Here is a 26426-nt window from a genome sequence, read left to right as displayed (position 1 = left end):
CCCTCATAAACACCAAAGAAAGCCATTATCACTTATCAAATTATTTTACAATAGTCACAAAAATGAATTCAATTTTCTTTCTCCTTACCCTTCTCTTTATCACTTATACTGATGCAGCTACCATTTTGGTTCGTAACAATTGTCCTGACCCAGTATGGGCGGCCGGTGTCCCTGGCGGCGGCAAACGCCTCGACCGTGACCAAGAATGGACGATAGATGCCCCTCCGGGGACCAAACAAGCCCGTGTTTGGGCCCGGACGGGCTGCAATTTTGATGCATCCGGCAAGGGAAAATGCGAAACAGGAGATTGTAACGGTGTTCTTGAATGTAAATCCTTTGGGGTACCCCCAAATACACTAGCTGAATATGCCCTAAACCAATTTGGGGGCAACGATTTTATCGATATTTCTCTTGTTGATGGATTCAATGTTCCTATGGAATTTAGTCCAGCATCCAATGGGTGCACCCGTGTTATAACGTGCAATGCTAAAATTAATGAACAGTGCCCTACTGAATTGAAGGCTCCTGGAGGTTGTAACAATCCTTGTACTGTTTTCAAGACCGATGAATATTGTTGTAACTCCGGCAGCTGCAACCCTACGAATTTTTCGAAGTTTTTTAAGGAGAGGTGTCCTGATGCTTACAGTTACCCTCAAGATGATAAGACTAGTCTTTTCACTTGTCCCGCTGGTACCAATTATAAGGTTGTGTTCTGTCCTTGAATGGATTAAAATTATTGTAATTTAGCTATCTACGTAGTAAATCGAATAAGGCTACGCTGTCCTCCTAGCTAGGAGGATTTATTACTGCCGAGGAATAATATGTTTTTATGCATGAAGTGATGTGGAAGTGTGTTAAGTAGTTCCTTAGTTTGTAACAAATCAAAGGAAAACAAAGATCTTTATGATGATTGATGGGTTTGTTTGGTTGTTAATTAATGTTTTCATCAAATATCTTTTGGTTGGAACCTTGGTGCTGCCTCAATTTTCTTTTACTTTTCCTTTTTTTTTTTTTGTTAGAAGAAATTGGTAATTCTTTCACTATTTTTTTGGCTTGGTTTAGTTCTTGTAGTCTTAATACAACTACACTTCAGGGCTCCAATTGCTAAGGATTGAGTTCTTTTTAATAAATAGGAAATTGAAGTTCTATTTGAAGTTTTCAAAGCCATAAATATGGTAGTTTAAATACAACACATGCAACGACATCAAAGACTTAGCTATGCAGTCAAATATTGCAACTTGCATAATGATCCGTCTGCTCCAATTCCTAAAATTTTCAGCACAATTCCTGCCCCTTCTATCTATAAATAACCACTAGATCAATTCTTTAAAACATTATTCTTGTATTGCTAACGATAATGTGCATGTTAATTAAAGGCTATACAATTCGATCTAGTTAGAAACACGAGAGGGGAGTGATTATTGTACCCTTTTTGATTTTATTAGCCCACTTAGGTGAAGCTTAGTCAACTATTGTTGAATTTTCTCCGAGAGTCGACTATTAAAGTAGGCTTAAAGCAATCTCAAGATAAAAATGAAGCAAAATTTAAGAGCAGAATGTAAAAAGCAAAAAGTAAACGACACAAAAAGTATTTTTATATACTGGCTGGGAATACGCCACAGCTACATTTTTCTTTTGTGATACTATTAAACTCAAGAATACAGTATTTGAACTTTGAATGAATATAAAGAGTAGAATTTTTTTATATTTTGAGTAAATCCGCCAATCTACTTGTGCTCATTTTTAGGAGATTGAATCTTCCTCCTTTGTAAGTCCTTGTATAGTTGATGAGCAATTTGATACCTATATATCAACGACAATTAGTAAGATTAGTATCCACACGATGTTTTTATTAACACATAGTTTCTAACACCACTGAAGACCAGAAATAGCACCACATATTGACGAAGACTTAGCTTTGCAATCAAAAGAAATATTGCAACGTGTATTATGATCATATATTTCCGGTCCAATTTCTAAAATTTTCACCACAACCTGCCCAAATAACTCTTCCCTATATTCTAACAATTCTAACAATGCTAAGTGCTAACCATCTCATAGTACATCTTAATGAAAGGCTATATATACCATTCTACTGAGCACCATATTTTATTGACAAAAACCTTAGCTTTGCAGTCAAATATTGCAATTTGCATTATGAACATCTAATTCTGCTCCAATTTCATTATAAAAAGAGGATTTTCAAATTAATCTTTTAGTGTCGGTTGACGGCAGTAACTGTGTAATTTTTGTTTTTGTTTAGCAGTCAACATCTAAGCTGACCTTAAATGTCGAGAAAAATCGTTATTGTACTATCACAATTTTTCGCTAACCTAATTATACTCATTCGTTGCAACTAGCAACAAGCTAGAATGTCCGGGACATCGGTTTTATGGTCCATTAATATAAAAATACTAGTTATGTGAGGCCCGTGCTAAGTTCGGGTCCAAACTCAAGATATAAAAGTAGATATTTTAACTAAAGAAATATAATTTGTGTTAGTACAAGTATACAACAACAACAACCACCACCACCATATATATACCCATTGTAGTCCCACAAGTGGGTAGTTATATGAAAGCAAAATTTTCATTCCACTCCTTTAATATTTTAACTTCCATTTTGATGAAATTATTTACTTCAAATCAAATGTGGAGCCATAATTTGACATTTATAACTTATGTATCCTAATTTTCTAAAGTTATTTAGTTCTAAATAAATAATCTATACATAGTTAATGAACTTTTAAGACAAATACATAATTTAACTTGTGCAGCGGATGAAGCTGCTCCTCTCTTAATTAGGGATTAGGGGTTCGAACATGGATATGGAAAAAATCTTTGGAGGAAGCGCTACTCCCCGAATAGGTGCGATACAGTGCGAATTATCTGGATTAATTGGGCTCAAATGCGGATATCGAGCACCAACCAGAAAATCAAAGAACATGAAAAATGAGATAGGAGGTTCGATAGCTTTTCAAAAGTAGACCGTAAAAACAAAAAACAAAAAAATTGACTTAAATAAATAAGATTAGGACCTAAAAGTAATTAATTAAAAAGTTTTAAAAAAATTTGGAAATTATTGTGAGGATTACAAAAGTCCCCAGATTCGATAGCTTTTGAAAAGTAGACCTTAAAAACAAAAAACAAAAAAATTGACTTAGATAAATAAGATTAGGACATAAAAGTAATTAATTAAAAAGTTTAAAAAAAATTTGAAAATTATTGTGAGGACTATAAAAGTCTCCATATTTGCTCTTATATATAATAGTAATATCTTTAATTATATGACCCTTTTTATAGTAAATCGATAAAATATAACACAGGATCAGAGGTACATATTTGCAAGGTCCTTTTTTTTTTTTTTTTTTTTTTTTTTTTTTTTTTAAATTAGAACTGATCATAGGAGATTATTTTCTCGGATTGAGAAAATAAGGGACCTATTATTTTCTCGGATTGAGAAAACAAAGGACCTATTATTTTTGGTTTCATACCCTTAAATGATTCGTTTCTGTTATCATTGTTCAAGACTTCTCCAACCTATCAACACTAAGTCTAGTCTTCATTAATTGGCAGTGTCTGAATGTTTGTTATCTAACGGAAAGTCTAGTACTTTGGCAATTTGGTCTTCAAAACAAACAGTTCATAACTATTATCATGTGGAGTAATGTAGTGCAGTACTCTTCGGTCCGTTCTTTGTCCATATGATTACTTAGACGAATGTCGAATAGTAGCTTGTGTGAAAGAGATTAATTTCGTGATTATTCTCATTGATGGAATTGGTAAATATACCATAGTTACAATGTCCTATTAGGATACAAAATATACTAACCTAAATTAGAAGATTTACAAAATATTCTATGACTACATATTTACATTATTTATCACACCCCCGCAGTCGAAACGGGAGGTTGACGAACGTTGAGACTGTCCCGAAAATCCTCAAATAAGACCTACGGCAGTCCTTTAGTGAAAATATCGGCGAGCTGATATCGGGACGGAACATGAAGGACACGTACGTGGCCGCGCGCAACCTTCTCACGAACAAAATGGATATCCATCTCAATGTGCTTGGTGCGCTGATGCTGGACTGGATTCCCTGACAAGTAAATAGCACTGACATTATCACAATAAACCAAAGTAGCCTTAGGGACTGGACAATGTAGCTCCAAGAGTAGGTTACGTATCCAGGATGATTCAGCGACAACATTAGCAACCCCCCTATATTCTGCTTTCGCACTGGAGCGGGAAAGAGTTGGTTGGCGTTTGGATGACCAAGATATCAAATTGTCTCCCAAAAACACGCAATAACCCGACGTTGAACGTCTTGTGTCGGGACATCCCCCCCAATCAGCATCAGTATACGAAACCAAATCAGTAACTGAAGATGGATAGAGATGCAAACCATGATCAAGAGTACCCTGAATATACCGAATAATCCGTTTAAGAGCAAGCATATGCGTATCTCGTGGAGTATGCATATGAAGACAAATTTGCTGCACGACATAAGAAATATCCGGTCTGGTGAAGGTCAGATACTGAAGAGCACCTGCAAGACTCTGGAAATGAGTGGGATCTTCACAAAGATCGCCAGAAGCGGCACTGACCTTCGGTTTAGTGTCAACCGGAGTGGAAGAAGGCTTACACGATGACATGCCTGCACGCTCAATAATCTCCGTAGCATAACTTCGTTGTGACAGAAACATACCACCCTTGTGACGGGTCACTGCAATGCCAAGAAAATAATTCAAAGGACCTAGGTCCTTCATTGCAAATTCTGAGCCAAGAAGGTCTATAATCGAACAACGGAGAGTATCTGAAGAAGCGGTAAGAATAATATCATCCACATATAGTAAAAGGTAAGCCAAGTCGTGCCCTTTGCTGTAGATGAACAATGAGTTGTCGGACCTGCTATTAACAAAACCAATGGAATAAACAAAGTCATCAAATCTTTTATACCAAGCTCTCGGTGCTTGTTTAAGCCCATATAAGGACTTGCGCAACAAGCACACATAATCGGGATGAGATGGGTCTCGAAAACCCATTGGCTGATGCATATATACTGTCTCCTTGAGCTCGCCATGAAAAATGCATTTTTGACATCCAACTGATGAATGGTCCAATGCTTAGAGAGAGCTAGACTTAAGACAGTGCGAATCGTAGCTGGCTTTAAGACCGGATTGAAAGTCTCACCACAATCAATGCCAACCTACTGTGTTTTGCCATCACCTACAAGACGGGCTTTATGCCTCTCAAAATCACCATTAGACTTTTCTTTATGAGTAAAAATCCACATAGACCGAATAACATTCACATTAGGTGGACGGGGTACCAACTCCCACGTCTTATTTTTAATAAGAGCATCATATTCATCATTCATGGCCAATTTCCAATTCGGGTCACGTAGCGCATCCAACGGATTACGAGGTATGGGGGACCTGGTAACTGCCGTATGTAGATTAAATGGGTGTTTGGGCTTAAAGATCCCGCGCTGACTACGAGTGACCATGCGCGTTTGGGTAGGAGGCGGCTGGATAGGAGGAGTATTGGTGGAGTTTTTGTGGGCTGTTGGCAAGCTGGCTGGGCATATGTGCGGGCTGGTCTAGCGTAGAGGAAGGGAGACGCTGCTGTCCAGCCGAAGGTGGCATGGGCAGCTGGCCCATAGCAGGCGGAAAACCACTGGGCAGCGGGGGAGGGGGACACGACTGCGGTGGAGAGGGGCTGGTGGCGAGATGATGGATCAAGTAAGGGGAAAAACCAGCATCAAGGAAGTCATACGAGGTGGGAGTGGAAGTGTGGATTTTAGAAAACGGAAATTGAGTCTCATCAAACAACATGTGACGACAAATAATGATTTTATTTAAGGATAAATCAAAGCATTTGTAGCCACGATGGCTTGGTGGATATCCCAAAAAGACACATGGAGTTGACCGAGGTTGCAACTTGTGAATAGTAGTAGACGGAAAAAGGGGATAACATAAACACCCAAAGACCCGGAGATGAGAATAAGATGGTTTCCGTTGATAAAGAACTTCTAAAGGGGATTTGTGACCCAACAACTTGCTTGGTAGAATATTAAGGAGATAAGTTGCCATTTGCAATGCATGATGCCAAAAAGATGGAGGAATGGAGGCATGACCAAGAAGAGTGCGGATGACATTATTTATTGAATGAATTTTTCTTTCGGCTTTCCCATTTTGAGAGGATGTATGAGGACAGGAAAGACGGAAAGACATCCCATTGGACGCACAAAATTTTTCGAATTGACCATTATCATATTCCTTCCCATTATCGCATTGGACATTTTTGATAGGACGTTCAAATTGAGTAAGGATATTTGACTTAAAATCTATGAATTTTGAGTAAACATCAGATTTCGTAGCCAAAGGGAAAGTCCACAAAAAATTAGTAAAATCATCCAAGAACAAAACATAATAACGATGCCCCATAGAGCTCAAAATGGGAGAAGTCCACAAATCACTATGAATAATGTCAAACGGAAACAAAGTCTCGGAAATAGAACTAGCAAAAGGAAACTTAACATGTTTACCAAGAACGCAAGAATGACAAATACTAGATGAACTAGAACTATTACATTCAATGCTTTTATTGTGCCTAAGAAAATCCAAAATAGAAGCTCCGGATGGCCCAAACGATCATGCCAACGTGTAGAAGACAAAGCAGCAAAAGTTGATGGTGAATGGATGGGGTGTTTGAAGGTGGACAATGGATAAAGAGCACCCCTACTATTACATCTCATGAGAGCCATCCCCGTCCGGAAATCTTTCACAGAAAACCCATAAGGATCAAATTCAACACCCACAGAGTTATCAGTAGTAAATTTTCGAACCGATATTAAATTCTTTATGAGTTTTGGAGCAAGAAGGACATTATTTAATAATAATGGAGGGTTCGGGGGAGGCAATTTAGCACGTCCACAACCTCGAATTGGAATTGACTTACCATCACCAACAACAATGCCAGTATTATGATCGCTCAAATTAAAATAAGACGAGAGAGTACCTTTTGTGGATGTCACATGGGATGTGGCGTCGGTATCCATATACCAATTTGGATCGGGTTGGCTCAGTGTCATCGTGTGCATGGCTGATTCAATATCAGTCGGAGTCCACGACGTCGTTGGGCCTGCTGCTACATACGCCTGCTGCTGTGGTCGCGAACCCAATATTCCAGGTTGGGCCATTGACCTGCCACCAGAAGACGGTGGCTGCGGCTGCCACTGCTGCTGTGGCCGAGCCCACTGCTGGGTGGGATACGGGCAAGGGGGAGCCCATTGCGGCATCCACCCCCATGGCCACGGTGAAGAGGACTGCTGCCACTGCTGCTGCATGGGGACTTGCTGCCGGTCACGACCACCATGGCGACGGTTGGCACTGCCGCCGCCAGAACCACGATTTTTGTGGTTATTTTTGCCCCGATGATGGTGAGCACGACCAGAATTTTCCATAGGAGAGGAGTCATCAAACTGACGTTGGGAATTAGCCACCATAGCCGAGGGCGAGTCATCATGTATTTCAGCCAACGCCTTTTCCTCAAGGCACAGACTTGACCGAGCTTCGGAGAATGATGGAAGAGGATTACTTTGCCGGATGTAGGTGCCCACATTCTTGTATGCCTCGGTGAGGCCAGCCACCATTTGAAGAACGAGGCGGTTGTCGGTCACCGGAGCCCCCACGCTCTTGAGTTGATCGGCCAAGGTCTTGAGTCGTTGACAATACGCCGAAGCGTTCGGAAAATCCCACAACTTGACATGAGAGAAATCATGTTCCAATGCAACGACACGGGAGTTTTTGTTGTCTTGAATAAGATTACGGAGGCGATCCCAGACCTCCTTTGCCGATAGATCTTCTTCAATGATCGTATGCAATAAGTCAGTGGAGATGGTTGCATACACCCATTGAAGTACCGTGGCATCCAAGGTGGACCACAACTCCTTTTCTTCGTCGGTGGAAGGAGCTTTCTCTTTTCCGGTCGGGAGAATACGGGAAAGGACACGGTGAGACCGGGCATGAAGCTTGAATAATTCGGCCCAAGCCGAATAATGATCCGTTTCCATCTCAAGAACGATAGGAATGTGATTCTTGATGTTGGAGACAGCCATAGCAGGATGAAACTTGGCGTCTGCCATTGAAGGAAAGCAAGAAGGTGGTCGGAAAAGAAAAAAAAAAAGGAAGAGGACGACGGAAAAATTAGGGTAGCGGAAGAGGAGGAAAGGAAACCCTAGTATCTGATACCATGAAAGAGATTAATTCCGTGATTATTCTCATTGATGGAATTGGTAAATATACCATAGTTACAATGTCCTATTAGGATACAAAATATACTAACCTAAATTAGAAGATTTACAAAATATTCTATGACTACATATTTACATTATTTATCATTGTGGACAAAAATGGATTTAGAATTTGATATTTATGAATTTTGTTAGCGATTTTAACTTAATATAAATATATAATTTTTTTTAATAAAAATATAAGGTTTGGACAACAATTACTATTGATCACGCGAACCCTAGCTTTAAGACTAGACTAGATGTGCCTTGCTTATGGTTCTCCTTAAAAGAATTTCGCTACCATCATTCCATCCATTTAATTTCTTCATAGAAGTTTTAAGCCACAATATTTCTCTAGGAAAACATAGAACATTAATTTCTAACAAGCTAGGATAACAAGCTAAGCTCGTACATTGACGAAGACTTAGATTAGCGGTCATTTGGTAGGAGGGTTAAGTTATGATCAAAAAAAGAATTCACTTAGCCTTTTTTTCTTGGATAAAAAAAAGAGTTCACTTAGCAAATCAAGAAAGAATTAACCTTGTTTTTTCATATATGCCCTTAGTAATTGTTATATGATCAAATCGCAATGCCTATTTAATTAGGGGCAGTTTAGTCAAATTATCTATTTTTATCTAGCAATTAGTATTTTCTTAAGGGGTGTGCAAATGGCTAAGTGGACTCTTTTTTTTTATCCGGAGGGAGTACTATGTAGATGGGATTTGGTGGGATAAGGTGGGATAACTGATCCCACCTTCTATATGAGATAACTTATCTAATCTTTTATCCCATATAGATGGAATTGGGTAAAATACCAAAGCAGTTATCCTACCAGCCAAACATGGGATAATTTCAATCCCATGGGACTAATAATCCAATTATCCCATGGGACTAATAATTCCATCTCATCCAATCCATCCTACCAAATGACTACAGTCAATTGCAACTTGCATTGTGATAGTCTTTTTCTACTCCGACTTAAAACTTTTCAGCAAAACTACTTGGCCAAACTCTACTATAAAATAGCTAGCAAATCAATTCTTTCTCACAACACTAAAACCCTTTAGAAAACCTAAGTACCAATTTTCATAAAAAAAATGAGCATTTTCAAGTCCACGTTCATTTTCCTTTTCTTCTCATTGCTCAACTTTTCCTCTTTACTCACTCTGAGGTACCCACATTTGACATTCGAAATAATTGTCCCTACACTGTCTGGGTTGCGGCCGTGCCAGGGGTGGTGGTCGACAACTCAATATTGGCAAAACTTGGACTATAGACGTGCCTGCTGGCACGAAAGGGGACCGAATATGGGCCCGAACCGGTTGCAATTTCGATGGTTCGGGCCGGGGTATGTGTCAAACTGGAGATTTCAATGGTCTTCTCCAGTGCCAAGCACTACCTAAAAAAAGGGCATTTTCGATCAGAAATTTTCGACCACATTTTTGGTCGAAAGAAAATTGACCACACGCGGTCGAAAAATCAAGAATTTAATTTTTATTTTATTTTCTGTAAGATTTCGATCGCACGGGGTCGATTTTTTAACATGAAAATATAATTTTGACCACGTGTGGTCGAAATTAACTTTTATATAAATAGTAAATAGAAAAAATTTAATTAAAAAAAGAAGAAACTAATTTCGACCACATGTGGTCGAAAATTGGACCACATTTAGGACAAATCTGGTCTTTAATTTTCATTTCAAGGTTTCTTCTTTCTCTCTCTTTCCTCTCTCCCTCTCCTCACTCTACCCACACACACCACCTCTTTCCCTCTCCTCTCTACCCACACCACTAGCCCACCAGCCCAGACGCTCAACCCACTGTCTTTCCGACCACTGCCAGTCCACCGTCGGTGGCGCAGCCAATTATTTTCAGGTACGTTTTTTTTTCCCAATGCCATGAACACTTAGCAGTGCATTTCAATCTCATATTATTAGTTGCATTACCTTCTATATTTAGTAGACTTGATAATTTTATTTAGTGTTCAATATTTGTTTTAGGGTTTATATTATGTTATTTTTTTTGGATTTTGAATTGAAATAGAATGAAATATTGATATTGAATGTTGTGTTGAAATATTGATATTGAATGAAATATTGATCTTATAGATTTCGTATATTCCTTCTTTTAGCTTTTCTTCTTATGACTTTTTTTTTTTTTTTTTTTTTTTTTTTGCATTTTATACCTTAAGATTAGAGCTTGGAACAATGGAGGATGTGGGTGACACCTAGATGATGAATTGTCCTATTCCTTTTTTTCTTCTTCTTTATTTAAGCTAAAGTAGAAAAAAAACCCAAGTAATATGAATCATTTAAAGTCTTTAAAAATTTAAAGCAGGATCATTTGGTTCATTAATTAGTTATGCCAGGATACTAATATAAAAATTATTACACTTAAATTAGTAATATTATGATTTCGGCAATTAATTTGATTTCACGTTATATCAAGTACAAGAGAATAGCTAAAATGAGTATAAGTTAGGGAAAATTACAAGTGTAAAATCAATTGAGATAATCTTATAGTGACACAAATTGATTTGATTGTTTTCTTTGTATTTGGGCACCAACCAGTCTAATCTCACCTCAAATATCCCTCTAATTTTTACTTATTTTAAATTTTTTATTGTCTTTGTCTTTATACTCAAAATTCTTTCTTATGTTTTGGTCCAATCACTTATTTAACTCAACTAATTAAGTAGCAAATCAAATAATATTTCCAGCACTTAGCAATACCAAATCAGTTTCGGTACCACTATTATAATCAAACATGAGACTTTCAATAAATCATGATGTAAAATTCAAAAATAAATCTTGTCATGTATTCACAAAACAGTAGGCTTTATCATGAATTTAATTTTACCAATACTACTGTTCACAAGTCTATCAAAAGGGGTTGGACTACAAAGGTTAGCACAGATTTCTCCAATTTGCATACTAATTATTCTATTCAGTCTCAAGCTTTAAGGAGAACACTTTACATTGGCCATGTTTTGGTCCAATTTTGGACTGTTTTGGTGTATTTTTGGGGCTGTTTTGGTGCATTTTTTTGGACTGTTTTGGTTAATTTTTTTGGGACTGTTTTGGTTAATTTTTTGGGACTGTTTTGGTTCAGATTTTGTTTAAGTTTTTTGGGACTAGTTTTTTATTCATGTTTTTGCTTAGTTTTGGCACGGAGTCTTAGTTTGAGTAATAGTAAATTCACATTTGAGTTTGAGGGTGGTTATTATGTAGTTATTAATGGAAGTTAAAAAGATTTAGGTACTTTATCTATTGAGTTTCAAATTGCGCATTACAGGTAAGAATGTTATACTTTGAAATAAAATTCTTTTACTAATCATATAAATTAAATATGGTTTAACAAGTTCAAACTTTCTGCAATTTGTGTAGATGGAATCTCGTAGTTGGATGTATGATAGAACATGTCATCTTTATTAAATTTCCTTAATATTGTGCACGTCTACAATTAGGTAGTACATGTGAGTTAAGATTTCATTGTTTAGCGGGAGGAGTTAAATGAGAATCAAGTTTGCTAGTTGAATAAAATGGTGCATAACAAAACTGAAAAACATTGTTTTCCAGTTTATTCTTGGTCTTCACTAACTCTTAAATAATTAGTCTTGACAAAGAAATCTTGGGTATACTCATTCCTCCCCTAGTCTCCTTTTTGCAATCTCAGTAAGAACTATTATGTAAATGGTGCATGAATCATGGTACATAACATAAAATTGAAACACATTACTTTTTTAGTTGTTAATCTTGATTTGTTTGCAGGAGCTCCAGAGGAGTCAGGTAGTACTTCAAGATGACATCTTCAAGATTACTCACACAAGGAAGGAAAAGAACGCCGATGGTACAGACTGATGGGTTGAGCTAAGGGCGGAGCGAACTTGGGTAAGTCGTTAGTTAACAATAATAATATATTTTTTGTACAAAATTAGACTATTAACATTGTATCCTTAGATTTCAGAACGAATTTCAACAACACTTTGGGGAGTTTCGAGCCACTCAGCCATGTAGCACGTCGATGACCGATGAGTTAATACAGCAACAATGAGAAGGTTGCTCCCCCCAACAAGGCATGGGACAGTTTATGGGATGGCTAATCGAGCCTTCTGTCGATACCCGTCGGCCCTTGAAGCCGTAGTTGTTACTGATGATGGGGCAATTGATCCTAAGGAGTATGAAGCTATGAAGCATCAAGTTGACCTGCTAACAAGAACACGTAATTCCTCGGAGGCAGGATGTTGGGTTTGCAAGCCCAGATTAATAGCTTACTTAATTCGCGGCCGTTTCCGATTCCCCCGTGTCCTGGGGATGCTCGTAGGTCATAGCCCCCTAGCCAACCCCGACCTTCCCAAGGTAGACGACATAGGTCACAAGCTTGTATACGGTGAAAATCGGATGTAGGTCAAACCGGTGGAACGGGAACCGGGGGAAAGAATAGGAACTCACCGGATATTATTAGCCCTTGACCGGGGTAATGTTTGGACCGGAGCTGGGCGTGAGCATCGACAGGTCTGCCTTCGACATTGTTGGAACGTCCAAGCCCGGTGGCCCGAGCATCCGAGACCGATGACTCGAGCATTCATGGTCGTTGGTCCGAGTAGCCGTTGTTCCGTATGGCCGTTGCATGCGGACCACGCGCCAATAGCGCCCTGCCATAATCAATTACCTACCACGCGTGTGTCAGGCGACGTCGTCAGTCTAATCACGTCAAATCCGTGCAGAGCTGTCCGTTTTACCATTATTTTATTAGTTCAAATTGTGTGAGACCCATGGGGGTCACACTATAAATAGAGCATATTCCCCTCCTTTGAAGGGGTTGGTTCCTCTTATTTTCCAAGAACACTTGTAATAGAAAAATCCATATATACAATCCGTCTCTCAATATTTGATTCGGCTGAGGCCATTTGCCGCTACTATTCTTGTGTTTCTTCCACCAAGTGTTTCACGTTGTCCATGAATATTTGTATAAACAGCAAGTTGCCATCATAAGCCATTTCACTAAAGAGCTATCTAACACTTATTTTCTCTATCCAACACACACCAAGATCCAAACACATATCCTATACCCGCTTACAAATTTAATTGATTATCCGAATCCGGGGTAAACAGTTTGGCGCCCACCGTAGGGCTAGGATAATAGTGGTCTTTGGCCTTGATTTCTACCATATTCATCAAAACCAAAAGTGTCCCTACCCATCTCTGTGAAAACGGTTCAAATGGCTGACGCCGAACAATCCGGTCATGTCAATAATACCGAGATCGTGGCAGAAAATGAAGGAAGCGCGCTACGGGCATTGCCGAACCCCGCTGACCCGAACCCCGCCGATTCAAGGGAGGGACTCAACCGGCAAAATACCGTGGATCAAGAGAATGCCGCGCTACCGGCCACCGATCCACTAAATACTCACCATTTCGTTACATTATCCCGGGACCGGGGCCGGATAGAACCGGATGCACCAAACGATGGTGTTAACTTACGTTTGATTTTTGAAATGTTGCAGGAACAAAGAACGGCAATCGTCGAGCAAGGAATGGTAATAGCGCAACTGCAGAGCGGAAGGGGTGAAGCAGGACAGGTAAAGGTAAAGGGTACTGCCGAAACCGGAAGGAACGAAGTACGAATGGTCGAGAGCGACGGCTCCGGAGCCGGCTCCTCTACCGAGGTTCTAAAGATGTTCGAAACTCTGGCGAAACGCGTAGATTCGACAGAAAAGAGGGTCGAGACATACAATTCTCGGGTAGACCAGATACCGGGGGCTCCACCCCTGCTGAAGGGACCGAATTCGAAAAGGTACGTCCAAAGGCCCTTTCCACCGAGTGCTGCCCCAAAACTGATTCCGAAGAGGTTCAAGATGCCCGATATACAGAAGTATGATGGCACGACGGACCCGCACGAGCACGTGACCTCATACACCTGTGCCATAAAGGGCAATGATATGGAGGAAGATGAGATCGAGTCGGTATTGCTGAAGAAATTTGGGGAAACTCTGTCGAAGGGAGCGTTGACGTTGTATGACCACCTACCCGAGTATTCGATCACTTCTTTCGAAATGCTCGCCGATGCCTTCGTAAAAGCCCATGTCGGTGCCATAAAGGTGCAGGCCCGTAAGGCTGATATTTTCCGGATAATCCAAAGGGACGACGAGCTATTGCGGGAGTTCGTCAGCCGGTTCCAGAGGGAACGGATGGAACTCCCTCCGGTGCCGAAAGAGTGGGCCGCGCAAGCTTTCACAAAGGGGCTCAACATGCTGAGTTCGGTAGCTTCGGCCAAATTGAAAGAAAATTTGCTGGAATACGAGGCCGTGACATGGGCCAACGTCCACAATCGGTATGAGTCGAAGATTCGGGTGGAGGACGATCAGTTCGAGCTCTCTCCAGTAAAGTTTAAAGTAAATAGAAGTTTCGAGGCACCGAGGAAGGGTTACGAAACGAAGTCTGAATCATCAAAAGAAAGGTTTCGGCCATACTCCCACTCGGAAAGACCAAACTTCCGGTCGGAAAAGTCAAGGGAAGGTCCGAGCCAGTTCTCAGGTCGAGGTAGCAAGCGAGTCGAGCGCCCGTCAAACAGCCGGGGACTCTCGTTTAGGAGCGATACCGGAAGCTCTGCCAGTAACAAAGGTCCACCGAAAATTTCGGAGAACAATTTCAACGTCAGCACATCGGGCCTCGTCTCGGCCATTGGCCGCGTACCAGATGTGAGATGGCCGAAACCACTGAGGTCAGATTCGGGTCAACGAGATCCGAACATGATGTGTGAATATCACGGAACTCATGGGCACAAAACCGACTGCCGCCAGTTAAGGGAGGAGGTAGCCCGGTTGTTGAAAAACGGCCATTTCCGAGACCTACTGAGCGAGCGAGCCAAAAATCATCACAAAGAAAGGGAAGCTCACCGGAGGACCGAGCCGGTCGATCACCAGCATACGATCAACATGATAGTTGGGGGCATTGGCGCCCCCCGGGGCCCGGTAATGAAGCGGACAAAGGTCTCTATCGTTCGTGAAAAGCGAATCCGGGACCACTCAGCTGGGGGCTCTATTTTCTTCAATGACGAAGACGCGGAAGGCATCGTTCAACCTCACAACAATACGCTGGTAATTTCTATACTTGTCTTTAAAACTATGGTTAAGCGTATTCTGGTTGACCCAGGTAGCTCGGCCAACATTATCCGATGGAGAGTGGTCGAACAACTAGGGTTGCTCGATAGGATTGTACCAGCGGCTCGGGTACTCAGCGGGTTCAATATGGCCAGCGAAACCACGAAGGGAGAGATCTCGTTGCCTGTGGATGTGGATGGCACCATTCAGAAAATGATGTTCTATCTGATCGAAGGGGACATGAAATATAATGCGTTATTGGGTAGACCTTGGATACATAGCATGAAGGCGGTTCCCTCAACACTGCATCAATTGCTGAAATTCCCTACCCCGGAGGGGGTGAAAACCATCCGAGGTGAGCAGCCCGCAGCCAAGGAAATGTTCGCAGTAGAAGAGACAGCGCCTCGGTAGAAGGAGCCGGCTCAGGAGAAGAAGGGTGTAACCGGAGGGGAGGTCCCCCTATAGCAACCAAAGAACACCGGGCCGGATCCGGTGCATGAAGAAGATGACTTCAGACTACCCAGATCTTTTGTCTTGCCGGATGACTCGGACGCGACCAAATCAACCATAGAGGAGCTAGAGTAGATCATCCTATTTGAGTTCTTACCGGACAGAAAGGTATACCTGGGGACGGGTCTTACCCCAGAGCTCAGGCGTGAATTGATTAAGTTTCTTCGGGCTAACGCCGATTGCTTTGCATGGTCCCATATAGATATGACAGGTATATCACCGGAAATAGCATCACACAAACTCAGCTTGGACGGGAAGTTTCCCCCGGTGAAGCAAAAAAGGAGACCCATGGCGGAGCAAAAACACGCCTTCGTGAAAGACGATGTAACAAAGTTTTTAAAAATAGGTTCCATCCGGGAGGCGAAATACCCGGATTGTCTTGCTAATATGGTGGTGGTGCCCAAAAAAGGTAATAAACTTTGAATGTGTGTCGATTATAAGGATTTAAACAAGGCATGCCCGAAGGATTCATTTCCACTACCTCACATCGATAGGATGATCGATGCGACGGCCGGGCATGAAATGTTAAGTTTTCTCGATGCTTACTCCGGGTACAACCAAATCCGGATGCACCCGGAGGATCAAGAGAAAAGGTCCTTCATCACCCGTTATGGGACTTACTGTTATAACGTCATGCCTTTCGGACTAAAAAATGCCGAAGCAACTTACCAACGCCTAGTTAATGGAATGTTCATAGGGAAAACAATGGAAGTTTATGTTGACGATATGGTTGTCAAGTCCCTGGAAACAGAGGACCATTTAAAGCATTTGCAGGAAACCTTTGATGTGCTCCGCAGATACAACATGAAGCTCAACCCGGAGAAATGTGCCTTCGGCGTAAGGTCTGGTAAATTTCTGGGTTTCATGGTGTCGAACCGGGGGATTGAAATCAACCCGGACAAAATTAAAGCCATCGAGGGCATCGAGGTCGTGAGCAACATAAAGGGGGTGCAGAAGCTCACTGGGAGGATAGCAGCGTTGAATCGCTTCATATCGAGGCCCTCGGATAAAAGCCACCGCTTCTTCTCTTTGCTCCGGAAGAAGAACGACTTCGTTTGGACACCGGAGTGCCAAGAAGCCCTACAAGAGTTGAAGAAGTACTTGTCTAGCCCCCCGTTGCTGCACACACCAAAGGCCGGTGAAACACTTTTCCTCTACCTAGCTGTCTCTGAAATGGCGGTAAGTGGCGTTTTGGTTCGAGAGGAATCAGGTACGCAATTCCCTATCTATTATGTAAGTAGAACTTTGGGGGATGCGGAGACCCGCTACCCCCATTTGGAAAAATTGGCATTAGCCTTGGTGAGCGTTTCCAGAAAGCTCAAGCCTTATTTTCAATGCCACCCCATATGCGTAGTAACCACTTATCCTTTGAAAAATGTCATGCATAAACCAGAGTTATCTGGAAGATTAACAAAATGGGCTATAGAAATTAGTGGTTACGATATCGAGTACAAGCCTCGAACAACCATTAAATCCCAAATCCTGGCCGATTTTGTGGCAGACTTTGCCCCGGCCATGGTCCCCGAGGTCGAGAAGGAACTTTCGCTGAACTCGGGAAAAACCGCCGGCATTTGGTCTCTGCACACGGATGGGGCCTCGAACCTTAGAGGTTCCAGATTGGGGATTGTCCTTAGGACCCCGGCTGGGGATGTCATTTGACAATCCGTTAGAACTGCTAAATTGACTAACAATGAAGCCGAGTATGAGGCTATGATTGCAGGTTTGGAATTGGCTCGAAGCATGAGAGCCGAAGTAATCGAAGCAAAGTGCGACTCGCTTTTGGTCGCAAATCAGGTGAACAGCGTGTTTGAGGTGAAGGACGAACGGATGCAGAGGTACCCCGAAAAAACCCAAGTGGTACTTCATCAATTCAAAGAATGGACCATGCAGCACATACCGAGGGAACAGAATAGCGAAGCCGATGCATTAGCAAATCTGGGATCCTCGGTCGAAGGGGAAGAAATCAACCCCGGGGCAACGGTGCACTTATCAAACACGGCCATAGAAACTGGGCACACCGAAATATACACAATGGGCTTAACCTGGGATTGGCGCAATAAGTACATTGACTACTTGTGTGACAGTAAGCTCCCAAACGACCCGAAGGAGTCACGATCACTACGGACTAAGGCTGCCCGTTTTTGCTTGGTGGACGGCCAACTGTACCGACGCTCTTTCCTCGGTCCTTTGGCTAAGTGCTTGGGCCCCGGTGAAACGGAATACGTGATGAGAGAGGTACACGAGGGAACCTGCGGCAACCACTCCGGTGCAGAAGCCCTGGTTCGAAAAATTATCAGGGCCGGTTATTACTGGATCCGGATAGACGAGGACGCGAAAAGTTTCATCCGAAAATGTGACGGGTGTCAGAAGCATGCTCCGATGATTCATCAGCCTGGGGAGTTGCTGCATTCGGTGATCTCGCCTTGGCCTTTCATGAAGTGGGGAATGGATATTGTGGGCCCATTACCTTGGGCACTAGGTAAGGCCCGTTTCATTTTGTTTATGACTGACTATTTTTCTAAGTAGGTTGAAGCGCAGGCCTTCGAAAAGATAAGAGAGAAGGAAGTCATCGACTTCATATGGGATCACATCATCTGCCGTTTCGGCATCCCCTCCGAGATAACTTGTGATAACGGTCCTCAGTTCATGGGCAGCAAGGTCAACGATTTCCTCGAGGGATTGAAGATCAAGAAAATCGTGTCAACCCCGTATCACCCCTGTGCGAACGGACAGGCAGAATCCACGAACAAAACGATAGTCCAAAATCTGAGGAAAAGACTTGAAGCGTCAAAACATCATTGGAGGGAGATATTACCGGAGGTGTTGTGGGCTTACAGAACCACATCCAAATCGAGCACGGGGGAAACCCCGTTCTCGTTGGTTTACGGAGCCGAAGCCCTTATCCCCGTTGAAGTTGGCGAGCTGACACTCCGTTTCAGGTATACCACTGAGGAGTCAAACGAGGAGGCCATGGCTGTGAAGCTCGATCTCGTAGATGAATTACGCGAAAGCGCATCGGTCCGCATAGCGGCCTAAAAATAGAGGATGGAAAGATACTACAATCAGAGAGCCAACTTTCGGCATTTTCAGGTCAGGGATTTAGTGCTGCGAAAGGTTACCTTACACACCAAGAACCCCAACGAGGGAAAGCTGGGTCCGAACTGGGAAGGCCCGTACAGGGTAACCGGTATAACGGGCAAAGGATCATACCAATTGGAGTCCATTGACGGGAAACGCCTGCGTAATAACTGGAACGTGGCCCATCTAAAGAGATACTACTGCTAAGGTATGGCTTCCCCATATTCTCTTATTAACTTTTCTCTTTTGCAGGAAGGCAAGAGCGGAAAAAGATTGGAATCTAGATCTGAAAACACGTGTTGCACTCTTTTCCTTAGTACGGTTTTGTCCCAAAATGGGTTTTCCGATAAGGTTTTTAATGAGGCAACTAGTACAACGTGTTACTTAACGAATGTGAAGGGCAAGTACCCGGGTACTCGGTGTTGCACCCTCCGATTGGGGACGTAATAACACTCACCCGACCTCGGAGATCGGATAAGTGCTAGGGGAGTACTATGCCACACCGAAGATGACACCGATTTAAACAGACGGAGAAGCTTAGCACTTGCTACGGCAAAACAAAGGCCCGGCCACCGGCCATAGCCTCCAATGTAAGGACCAAACGATCATAATGAATTGTGTCCCATTCAGCATTTGCTACGGCAAAACAAAGGTCCGGCCACCGGCCATAGCCTCCGATGTAAGGAACAAACGATCATAATGAATCGTGTCCCATTCAGCATTTGCTACGGCAAAACAAAGGTCCGGCCACCGGCCATAGCCTCCGATGTAAGGACCAAACGATCATAATGAATCGTGTCCCATTCAGCATTTGCTACGGAAAAACAAAGGCCCGGCCACCAGCCATAGCCTCCGATGTAAGGACCAAACGATCATAGCGAATCGTGTCCCATTTTACATTTGCTACGGCTAAGGAAGAAAGAGTTAAAATTCTCGTATGTACAAACATTTCGCATTACTAAATGTACAAACTTTTTGTCAAATGTACTTTGCCCAGTTGATAACCACCGTATCTCGGTACTGCCTCATTCGCATACCCTACGCCGGTTACCTTGGTCGAAATTCGACAAAGGCTACGAGATCACAATGATCCAAGCCAAAATTTGATAAACCACCGGCCCCGAAATATCGGATAAGACCTACGGGCACAATGAATTAACAACTATGAATCGACATGTCCTAAAACGGACCAATAACTATAGCAAAAGCAGTAAACAAACATTCAAACGAAGAAGCAAAAAGCATGCACTTTTTATTTATACAACTGATGTTCTTTACATCAAAGGAAAAACAAAGTCCTACGAAGACAAGAAAAAATAAAGGGATAAAAGCCAAGTACTGGCCCTATGCTATCCGGCATGGCTAGAGGAGGATGAGTGATCGGACTCAGTTCGCTTGGAGTCATCTGACTCGGACCCAAGGGCACGGTTAGCCTCCTCCTCCATCCCTTTGGCTTCGAGTGTCAAAGCCGGAAGATCCGCAAAGCCACGCTCAGCTTGCTCGAGGGTGAGGCGCCGAGATTTCCACTTCTCATACTCGGCGACGATAGCAGTATGAGCCTCGGCCGCCTCCACACTTCTCCAAGTTTCCTCCAAACCGGCCTCAGCCTTGGCTAGTTTGGCTTCCAGGTCAACCCGGTTCTTCTCAAGGTCATCTCTTATACGGTTGACCGCATCCAGCTCGGCCTTAAGGCTGTCATTCACAATAATCACCTCCTCGAGCTCGGCTCTAAGAACTTCACATATCCGAGACCGCTCCTCGGCTTTCTCTTCGAAAACCCGACTGCGCTCGGTGAATAAAGCGGCTTCGGACTCGAGCCGCCGGTTCCTCTCGGCCAAGCCCGTAGCATCAAGCTTCACCGAATCCAGTTCTTCCTGAAGTCGTGAAACCGTGGTCTCGAGCTCATCCAGCCTCAAATAGAATTGGGTTTTATCCCGGCTAAGGCCGACCTTGTCAGCCTCAAGGCTTCGGTTATAATCGGTCATATCGGCTAGATCGCTCTTCAAACAACGATTTTCGTCCTTGGCCGCATCGAGCTCAGGACGAAGGTTGGCTAGCGCGGCCGCCCGATTCAATTCTTCCTCCTTCTCCTGAAGAAGATGCTGGTATTTCTCGGTTTCTCGACCCTGAGCATCCAGTTGGCCCCGAAGATCGTCTATCTCGTGTTGGGCACGGATGAAGGCTTCATTGACCAACACCACACTCTGCAGATAAAACAAGTTTAAAGACTTAGACAAAGTAAGGGTAAGATCCCCAGATAGATTACATGAGCATGGCTTAGAATCTTACCCGGTTGCCCGCGTGCATACCCTCGTTCATGAGGCAGTGCCAGGTGACCCCGATCATTTTGCGTTTGTCCGAATCGGAGACGAGGGGTCGCAAATAGCTCGCTACACCCACCGGACGCGACAAGAAACTGCAATCCTCGGGGACAGTGATTACTGCCGATCGGGTTCTCCTTGGTTCCATGCTCGGGGCCGGGAAGATATTCACCAAACTATCCCTGGCACCGGATTCGGATGATCGGCTGGCAGACCTCGTGGCCCGGGGAATAGGGAGATGACCAAAGCCCGAAGCCTCACCGGTGGCGGGGGGAGTCCTCGAAAACATGTCATCAAAATCATCCACCCGCAGGACCGGGGTAGATGAACTCGGAACGGCCTCAATATTTTCAACAAGGGCCGGGGGCTCCGCAGTTGTAGCGGGATCATGTTCGGAAGACGGACGAGCATCTATAGGAGCTTCGGTCTCCGATGCCCGGACGGTCTTTTGGTCGGCCTCAGCAGCAGCCGCTTCCCCGGACCTCTTTCTCTTTTGTAGCGGTGTATCCTCCGAGGAAGTTTCACCTGAAATGTCGACAAAGTCAATCGACCGAAGAGGAGCCGGGAAAAGTATTTCTTCTGAACCTGAACGTGGAGCAGGCACCAAGGAACTTTCGCCGACAGGAGGAAGGGGCGGGACAGAGACTGCCTCCTCCGGTATCGGAGCCACGGAGGGGACAGAGCCGACTCTCCGAATGATGATGTCGGGCTCCGTCTCTTCCCTCGAAGATCGGGCAACGCTTCGTGCTTTCTTTCTCTTTGACGACTGCCCCCTTTCGGAGGGTCGTTTTCTTTTTGCTGCATCAGAGAGAACACGGGAAGAACCCGCCGTGTCAAATTCGGACGCCGGTGCAGGTCGAGCGGTCCCCGATTCCGGTATGGGGGCCACCGAGCCCTTGGGCAAACCTGAAAAGCAAAGGCAGTAGAAAAGGTTGAGAACTCAAAAGACCACGGGCAGTCGAAAACACAGCAAGCGTGAAGGAAAACGAGGTACTACCATGATTTTATGCGACCCACCGACCGCGAGACAGTTGAGCCCATGTCCGGTTGTCATAGGGGTGTTGGCAGAGGAGCGCGGTAACCCACTCGCTCAGATCGCGAATGACGGGAGGAACGTACCCATTGGCTAAATAGAGACAAAGAAGAGGCAGTGAGAAACAAGGCCAAAGAATGACTAAACACGTAAAAACGATTGCTCGAGGATTCAAACTTACGTTTATCGTTCCAGTTCTCCGGGAAGGGCATGTGGTCGGCTGGGATGATGTCCTCGGTTTTCATCCGGACATATCGCTCTAACCAGCCCCTGTCCCGGTCTTCATCCATCTTCGAGAAAAACGGGTTCCGGCTGCGCTTGACAAGCTTTATTGCGCCGCCCCGGATGATCCTCGGGGAGTACAGACGTATCAGGTGGTCCAGCGAGAATTCCTTCTCGGCGCTATTGGCCAGAAACCGGAGACACGCAACGACCCTTCAAACGATCGGGCCGATCTGTGCGAGAGTCACGCCATAAATACGGCACATATCAAGAATGACAGGATCAATCGGAGGATCGGTTTTGAGGGTGAAGGGATAAGTGTATACGTACAAAAGTCCTTCTCGGTAGTCGGTGATGGATTCGTCCGGGCCGGGTGCGAAGACCCTTACCGAGCGGGTGTCCCACCCGCAGTCAGCCCGGACTACATCGAGTTTATCCTCTGTAATAGATAAGGGATATCGCCTCACGTCGTATCCCCTGTCCGAAACGGAGGAGGGTTTATCGGCCTCGAGGTCTTTGTTGAAATTAAATTTGGCCGGTATAATATCCGAAGCTGTGGGCTCGAATTTGACGGGGGATGTAGGCTCGGTACCCGGAGGGGACACCGGCGGGGCGTCGTGGGAAGTGGATTTAGACATCTTGAAGAGAAAGAGGGTTTGAGAGTAAAACCCAAGAAAAGCGAAGAAACTGGTGATTCGAGGAGTGACGAAACAGCAACACCCGAACAAAAAACAACTAGTAGAATGATGGCAAGATTAGGTTCTTTTTGCACAAAGTGAAACAGCGAATCAACAGTGAGATGAATGGGAAGACGATTGTTTATGGTGAAGATGAAAAAGTGCAGAAAATGGGGGGGGAGTTGAAGAAGGACAAATACGTGAAAGTGGAAAAATGAGGGGATGAAGGGCCTTATATAGGCGAAGAAGAGGAGCGGTTACCGAGGTCAGCCAATCAAGGGACGCCACGCGTCCCGTCATTAATTCGAAATGACTCGAAACGACGTGAAAAAGGCGGTTGGCAGAGCGAGCCATCCGGAGCGGGACACGTGGCTGATGAAAAGGGAGGCATTACGCAACCGTTCCCGCCAAAATGGGAAGATAATGACGAGCTGCCAGAACCACCGGTTTTTCGGGAATAATCCACTTCCCGTTATTCCGATAGACCGCAGATTCGGGAAGTGTGGGGCTATCTGTATACGGTGAAAAACGGATGTAGGTCAAACCGGTGGAACGGGAACCGGGGGAAAGAATAGGAACTCACCGGATACTATTAGCCCTTGACCGGGGTAATGTTTCGGCCGGAGCTGGGCGTGAGCATCGACAGGTCTGCCTTCGCCATTGTTGGAACGTCCAAGCCCGGTGGCCCGAGCATCCGAGACCGATGACTCGAGCATTCATGGCCGTTGGTCCGAGTAGCCGTTGTTCCGTGTGGCCGTTGCATGCGGACCACGCGCCAATAGCGCCCTGCCATAATCAATTACCTACCATGCGTGTGTCAGACGGCGCCGTCAGTCTAATCACGTCAAATCCGTGCAGAGCTGTCCGTTTTACCATTATTTTATTAGTTCAAATTGTGTGAGACCCATGGGGGTCACACTATAAATAGAGCATATTCCCCTTCTTTGAAGGGGTTGGTTCCTCTTATTTTCCAAGAACACTTGTAATAGAAAAATCGATATATACAATCCATCTCTCAATAGTTGATTCGGCTGAGGCCATTTGCCGCTACTATTATTGTGTTTCTTCCACCAAGTGTTTCACATTGTCCATGAATATTTGTATTAACAGCAAGTTGCCATCATAAGCCGTTTCACTAAAGAGCTATCTCACACTTATTTTCTCTATCCAACACACACCAAGATCCAAGCACATATCCTATACCCGCTTACAAATTTAATTGATTATCCGAATCCGGGGTAAACAAAGCTGACATAAATCATGCTCTTGTCGATGAGTCTAGTGGGGAGGATACAGATCATGTCTCTAACACCGAACGTTGACCTTTTTTATTAGTGTGCTTTTGGATTCTAATTCTGCTATGTTTAAATGGATACATATATTATGTTTAAGGGTTTGAATGTAGTTTTAATTTGAGCTAGAAGTACTTTTAATTTTAAGATGTTTAAGTGTTAAAATGTAGTTTATGATGTTTAAGTGTGTGAATGTAGTTTATGATGTTTAAGTATTTGAATTTGATTGGTTATAAGTGTTTGAATGGACAATGTTTAAGTGTTCAAGTGTTTGAACATTGTTTATGGTTGTTGTGTTGCATTAATGATGAATTGGATGGTTGTTTTGGTTGATGAATTTGGTTATTTGGAAATTGGCAGGTGGGCTACCAAAAGCAGGCAAATGCTGGAAAAAATATTCCAGATTTTCGATCACAGGTGGTCGAAAATCAGCCCAGATATTTCACAATTTCGACCACATGAGGTCGAAATTGTACCTAGAAAAATACAATTTCGACCACGTGCGGTCGAAATTTAGCAATATTGTTGCTAGATTTCGACCACATGTAGTCGGAAATCTAGGCCCAATTTACAATTTCGACCACATGTGGTCGAAATTGTGAAAATAAATTTCTTTTTATATTTAAATATAAATAATGTTTTTGACCACACGTAATCGAAAAAGTTAAATATAATTTAATCTAAAAATAACTTTTTCGACCCCGGTGGAAAAAAAAAATCAACCAACTTGTTAGCGACCTACCCTGTGGTCGAAATAAAGGCTTTTTCGACCTCGTGTGGTAGAAATTTTTGGTCGAAAATCCCTGTTTTTTTAGTAGTGAAGCTTTTGGGGTACCCCCAAACTCTTTAGCTGAATATGCCCTACATCAATTTGGTAATCTCGATTTCTTCGATATCTCTCTAGTCGATGGATTTAATGTGCCGATGGAATTTAGCCCTACCTCCAATGGGTGCACCTGTGGCATTAGGTGCACGGCCGATATTAATGGACAATGCTCAAATGAGCTAAGAGCCCCTGGAAGATGTAACAATCCTTATACCGTTTTCAAGACTGATAACTATTGTTGTAATTCTGGAAGTTTGTAGATCGACAGATTTTTCTAGGTACGTTAAAAATGCCTATAGTTACCTTAAGGATGATCAAATTTTAGCACTTTCACTTGCCCTGTTGGTACCAATTATAGAGTGGATTTCTGCCCATAAATACCAAGAAGCATATTTTGCTACAAATGGTATGGAAAATTACCATAATAAGTGTACTAGTATTGTTAAACTATGTTGCTTTTATGTGATAATAAGTACTTATGCGTGTGTAATGTTTACACACACCCTTCAACTAATATATATTTATCATAATGAAAAATAATAATATCGTTTATCGTGTGTCATTTCCTTTAAGTTACGACAATATATATCATGTGATTTCTTCTTCTATGCTTTCTCTAGATTTGGGCTCTTCTTGAATTTCTCTGTTATCCTCAAATGATCATCGACTAGTTTATTTTGCCTTTTTAACTGCATTTGCTTGCCTTATTCGGTTGACTTTGAAACTAATGAGTTAAAATTTATCTCAGAGACTAGGCTAACACATGGCTAGTGCTGGCAAATTGGCAGGTCAAATCGAATACGGACGATTTGAAAACAAGTTAAACAAAAAAGATAAAAAGAAAATCCAACCAGCCCATACTTAGTACTCTATGGATCTTTATACTTCCCAATATTGTAGCCCCCCAATCTCCCTTTGATACTCAAGGCAATGGGTCTTGCGTGACATGCCTTAGCAACCGGACACAAGAAATAAATATATTAAAGAATGGATTTTGGATTTTAGGAAAGATAGCTTATTGGGTTTTAAATAAATAATTTATGCATAATATTAAGTAGATTTTAAATACAA

The 26426-nt window shown here is 43.1% G+C and overlaps 1 protein-coding gene and 1 pseudogene across 1 annotated transcript; both read left to right on the top strand.

Moving 5' to 3' along the window:
* LOC132634943 (thaumatin-like protein) lies at positions 1–967 on the top strand. The gene has a single exon (XM_060351127.1). It carries the CDS (start codon positions 63–65, stop codon positions 720–722), a length of 660 nt encoding a protein of 219 aa, XP_060207110.1. The 5' UTR covers positions 1–62; the 3' UTR covers positions 723–967.
* Positions 968–9392: 8425 nt separating this feature from the next.
* Positions 9393–25732, top strand: LOC132638104 (protein P21-like; annotated as a pseudogene).
* Positions 25733–26426: the final 694 nt, after the last annotated feature.

This window comes from Lycium barbarum, chromosome 4 (genome assembly GCF_019175385.1).
Source record: "Lycium barbarum isolate Lr01 chromosome 4, ASM1917538v2, whole genome shotgun sequence".
NCBI classification, from domain to species: Eukaryota; Viridiplantae; Streptophyta; class Magnoliopsida; order Solanales; family Solanaceae; genus Lycium; species Lycium barbarum.
The sequence above is the reverse complement of the archived record's forward strand: the minus strand, read 5'-3'. Positions and strand labels throughout refer to the sequence as shown.

What these genes read in the sequence shown, in the direction of transcription:
- LOC132634943 (XM_060351127.1), top strand. Translation starts at nt 63, where the DNA reads ATGAATTCAATTTTCTTTCTCCTTACCCTTCTCTTTATCACTTATACT.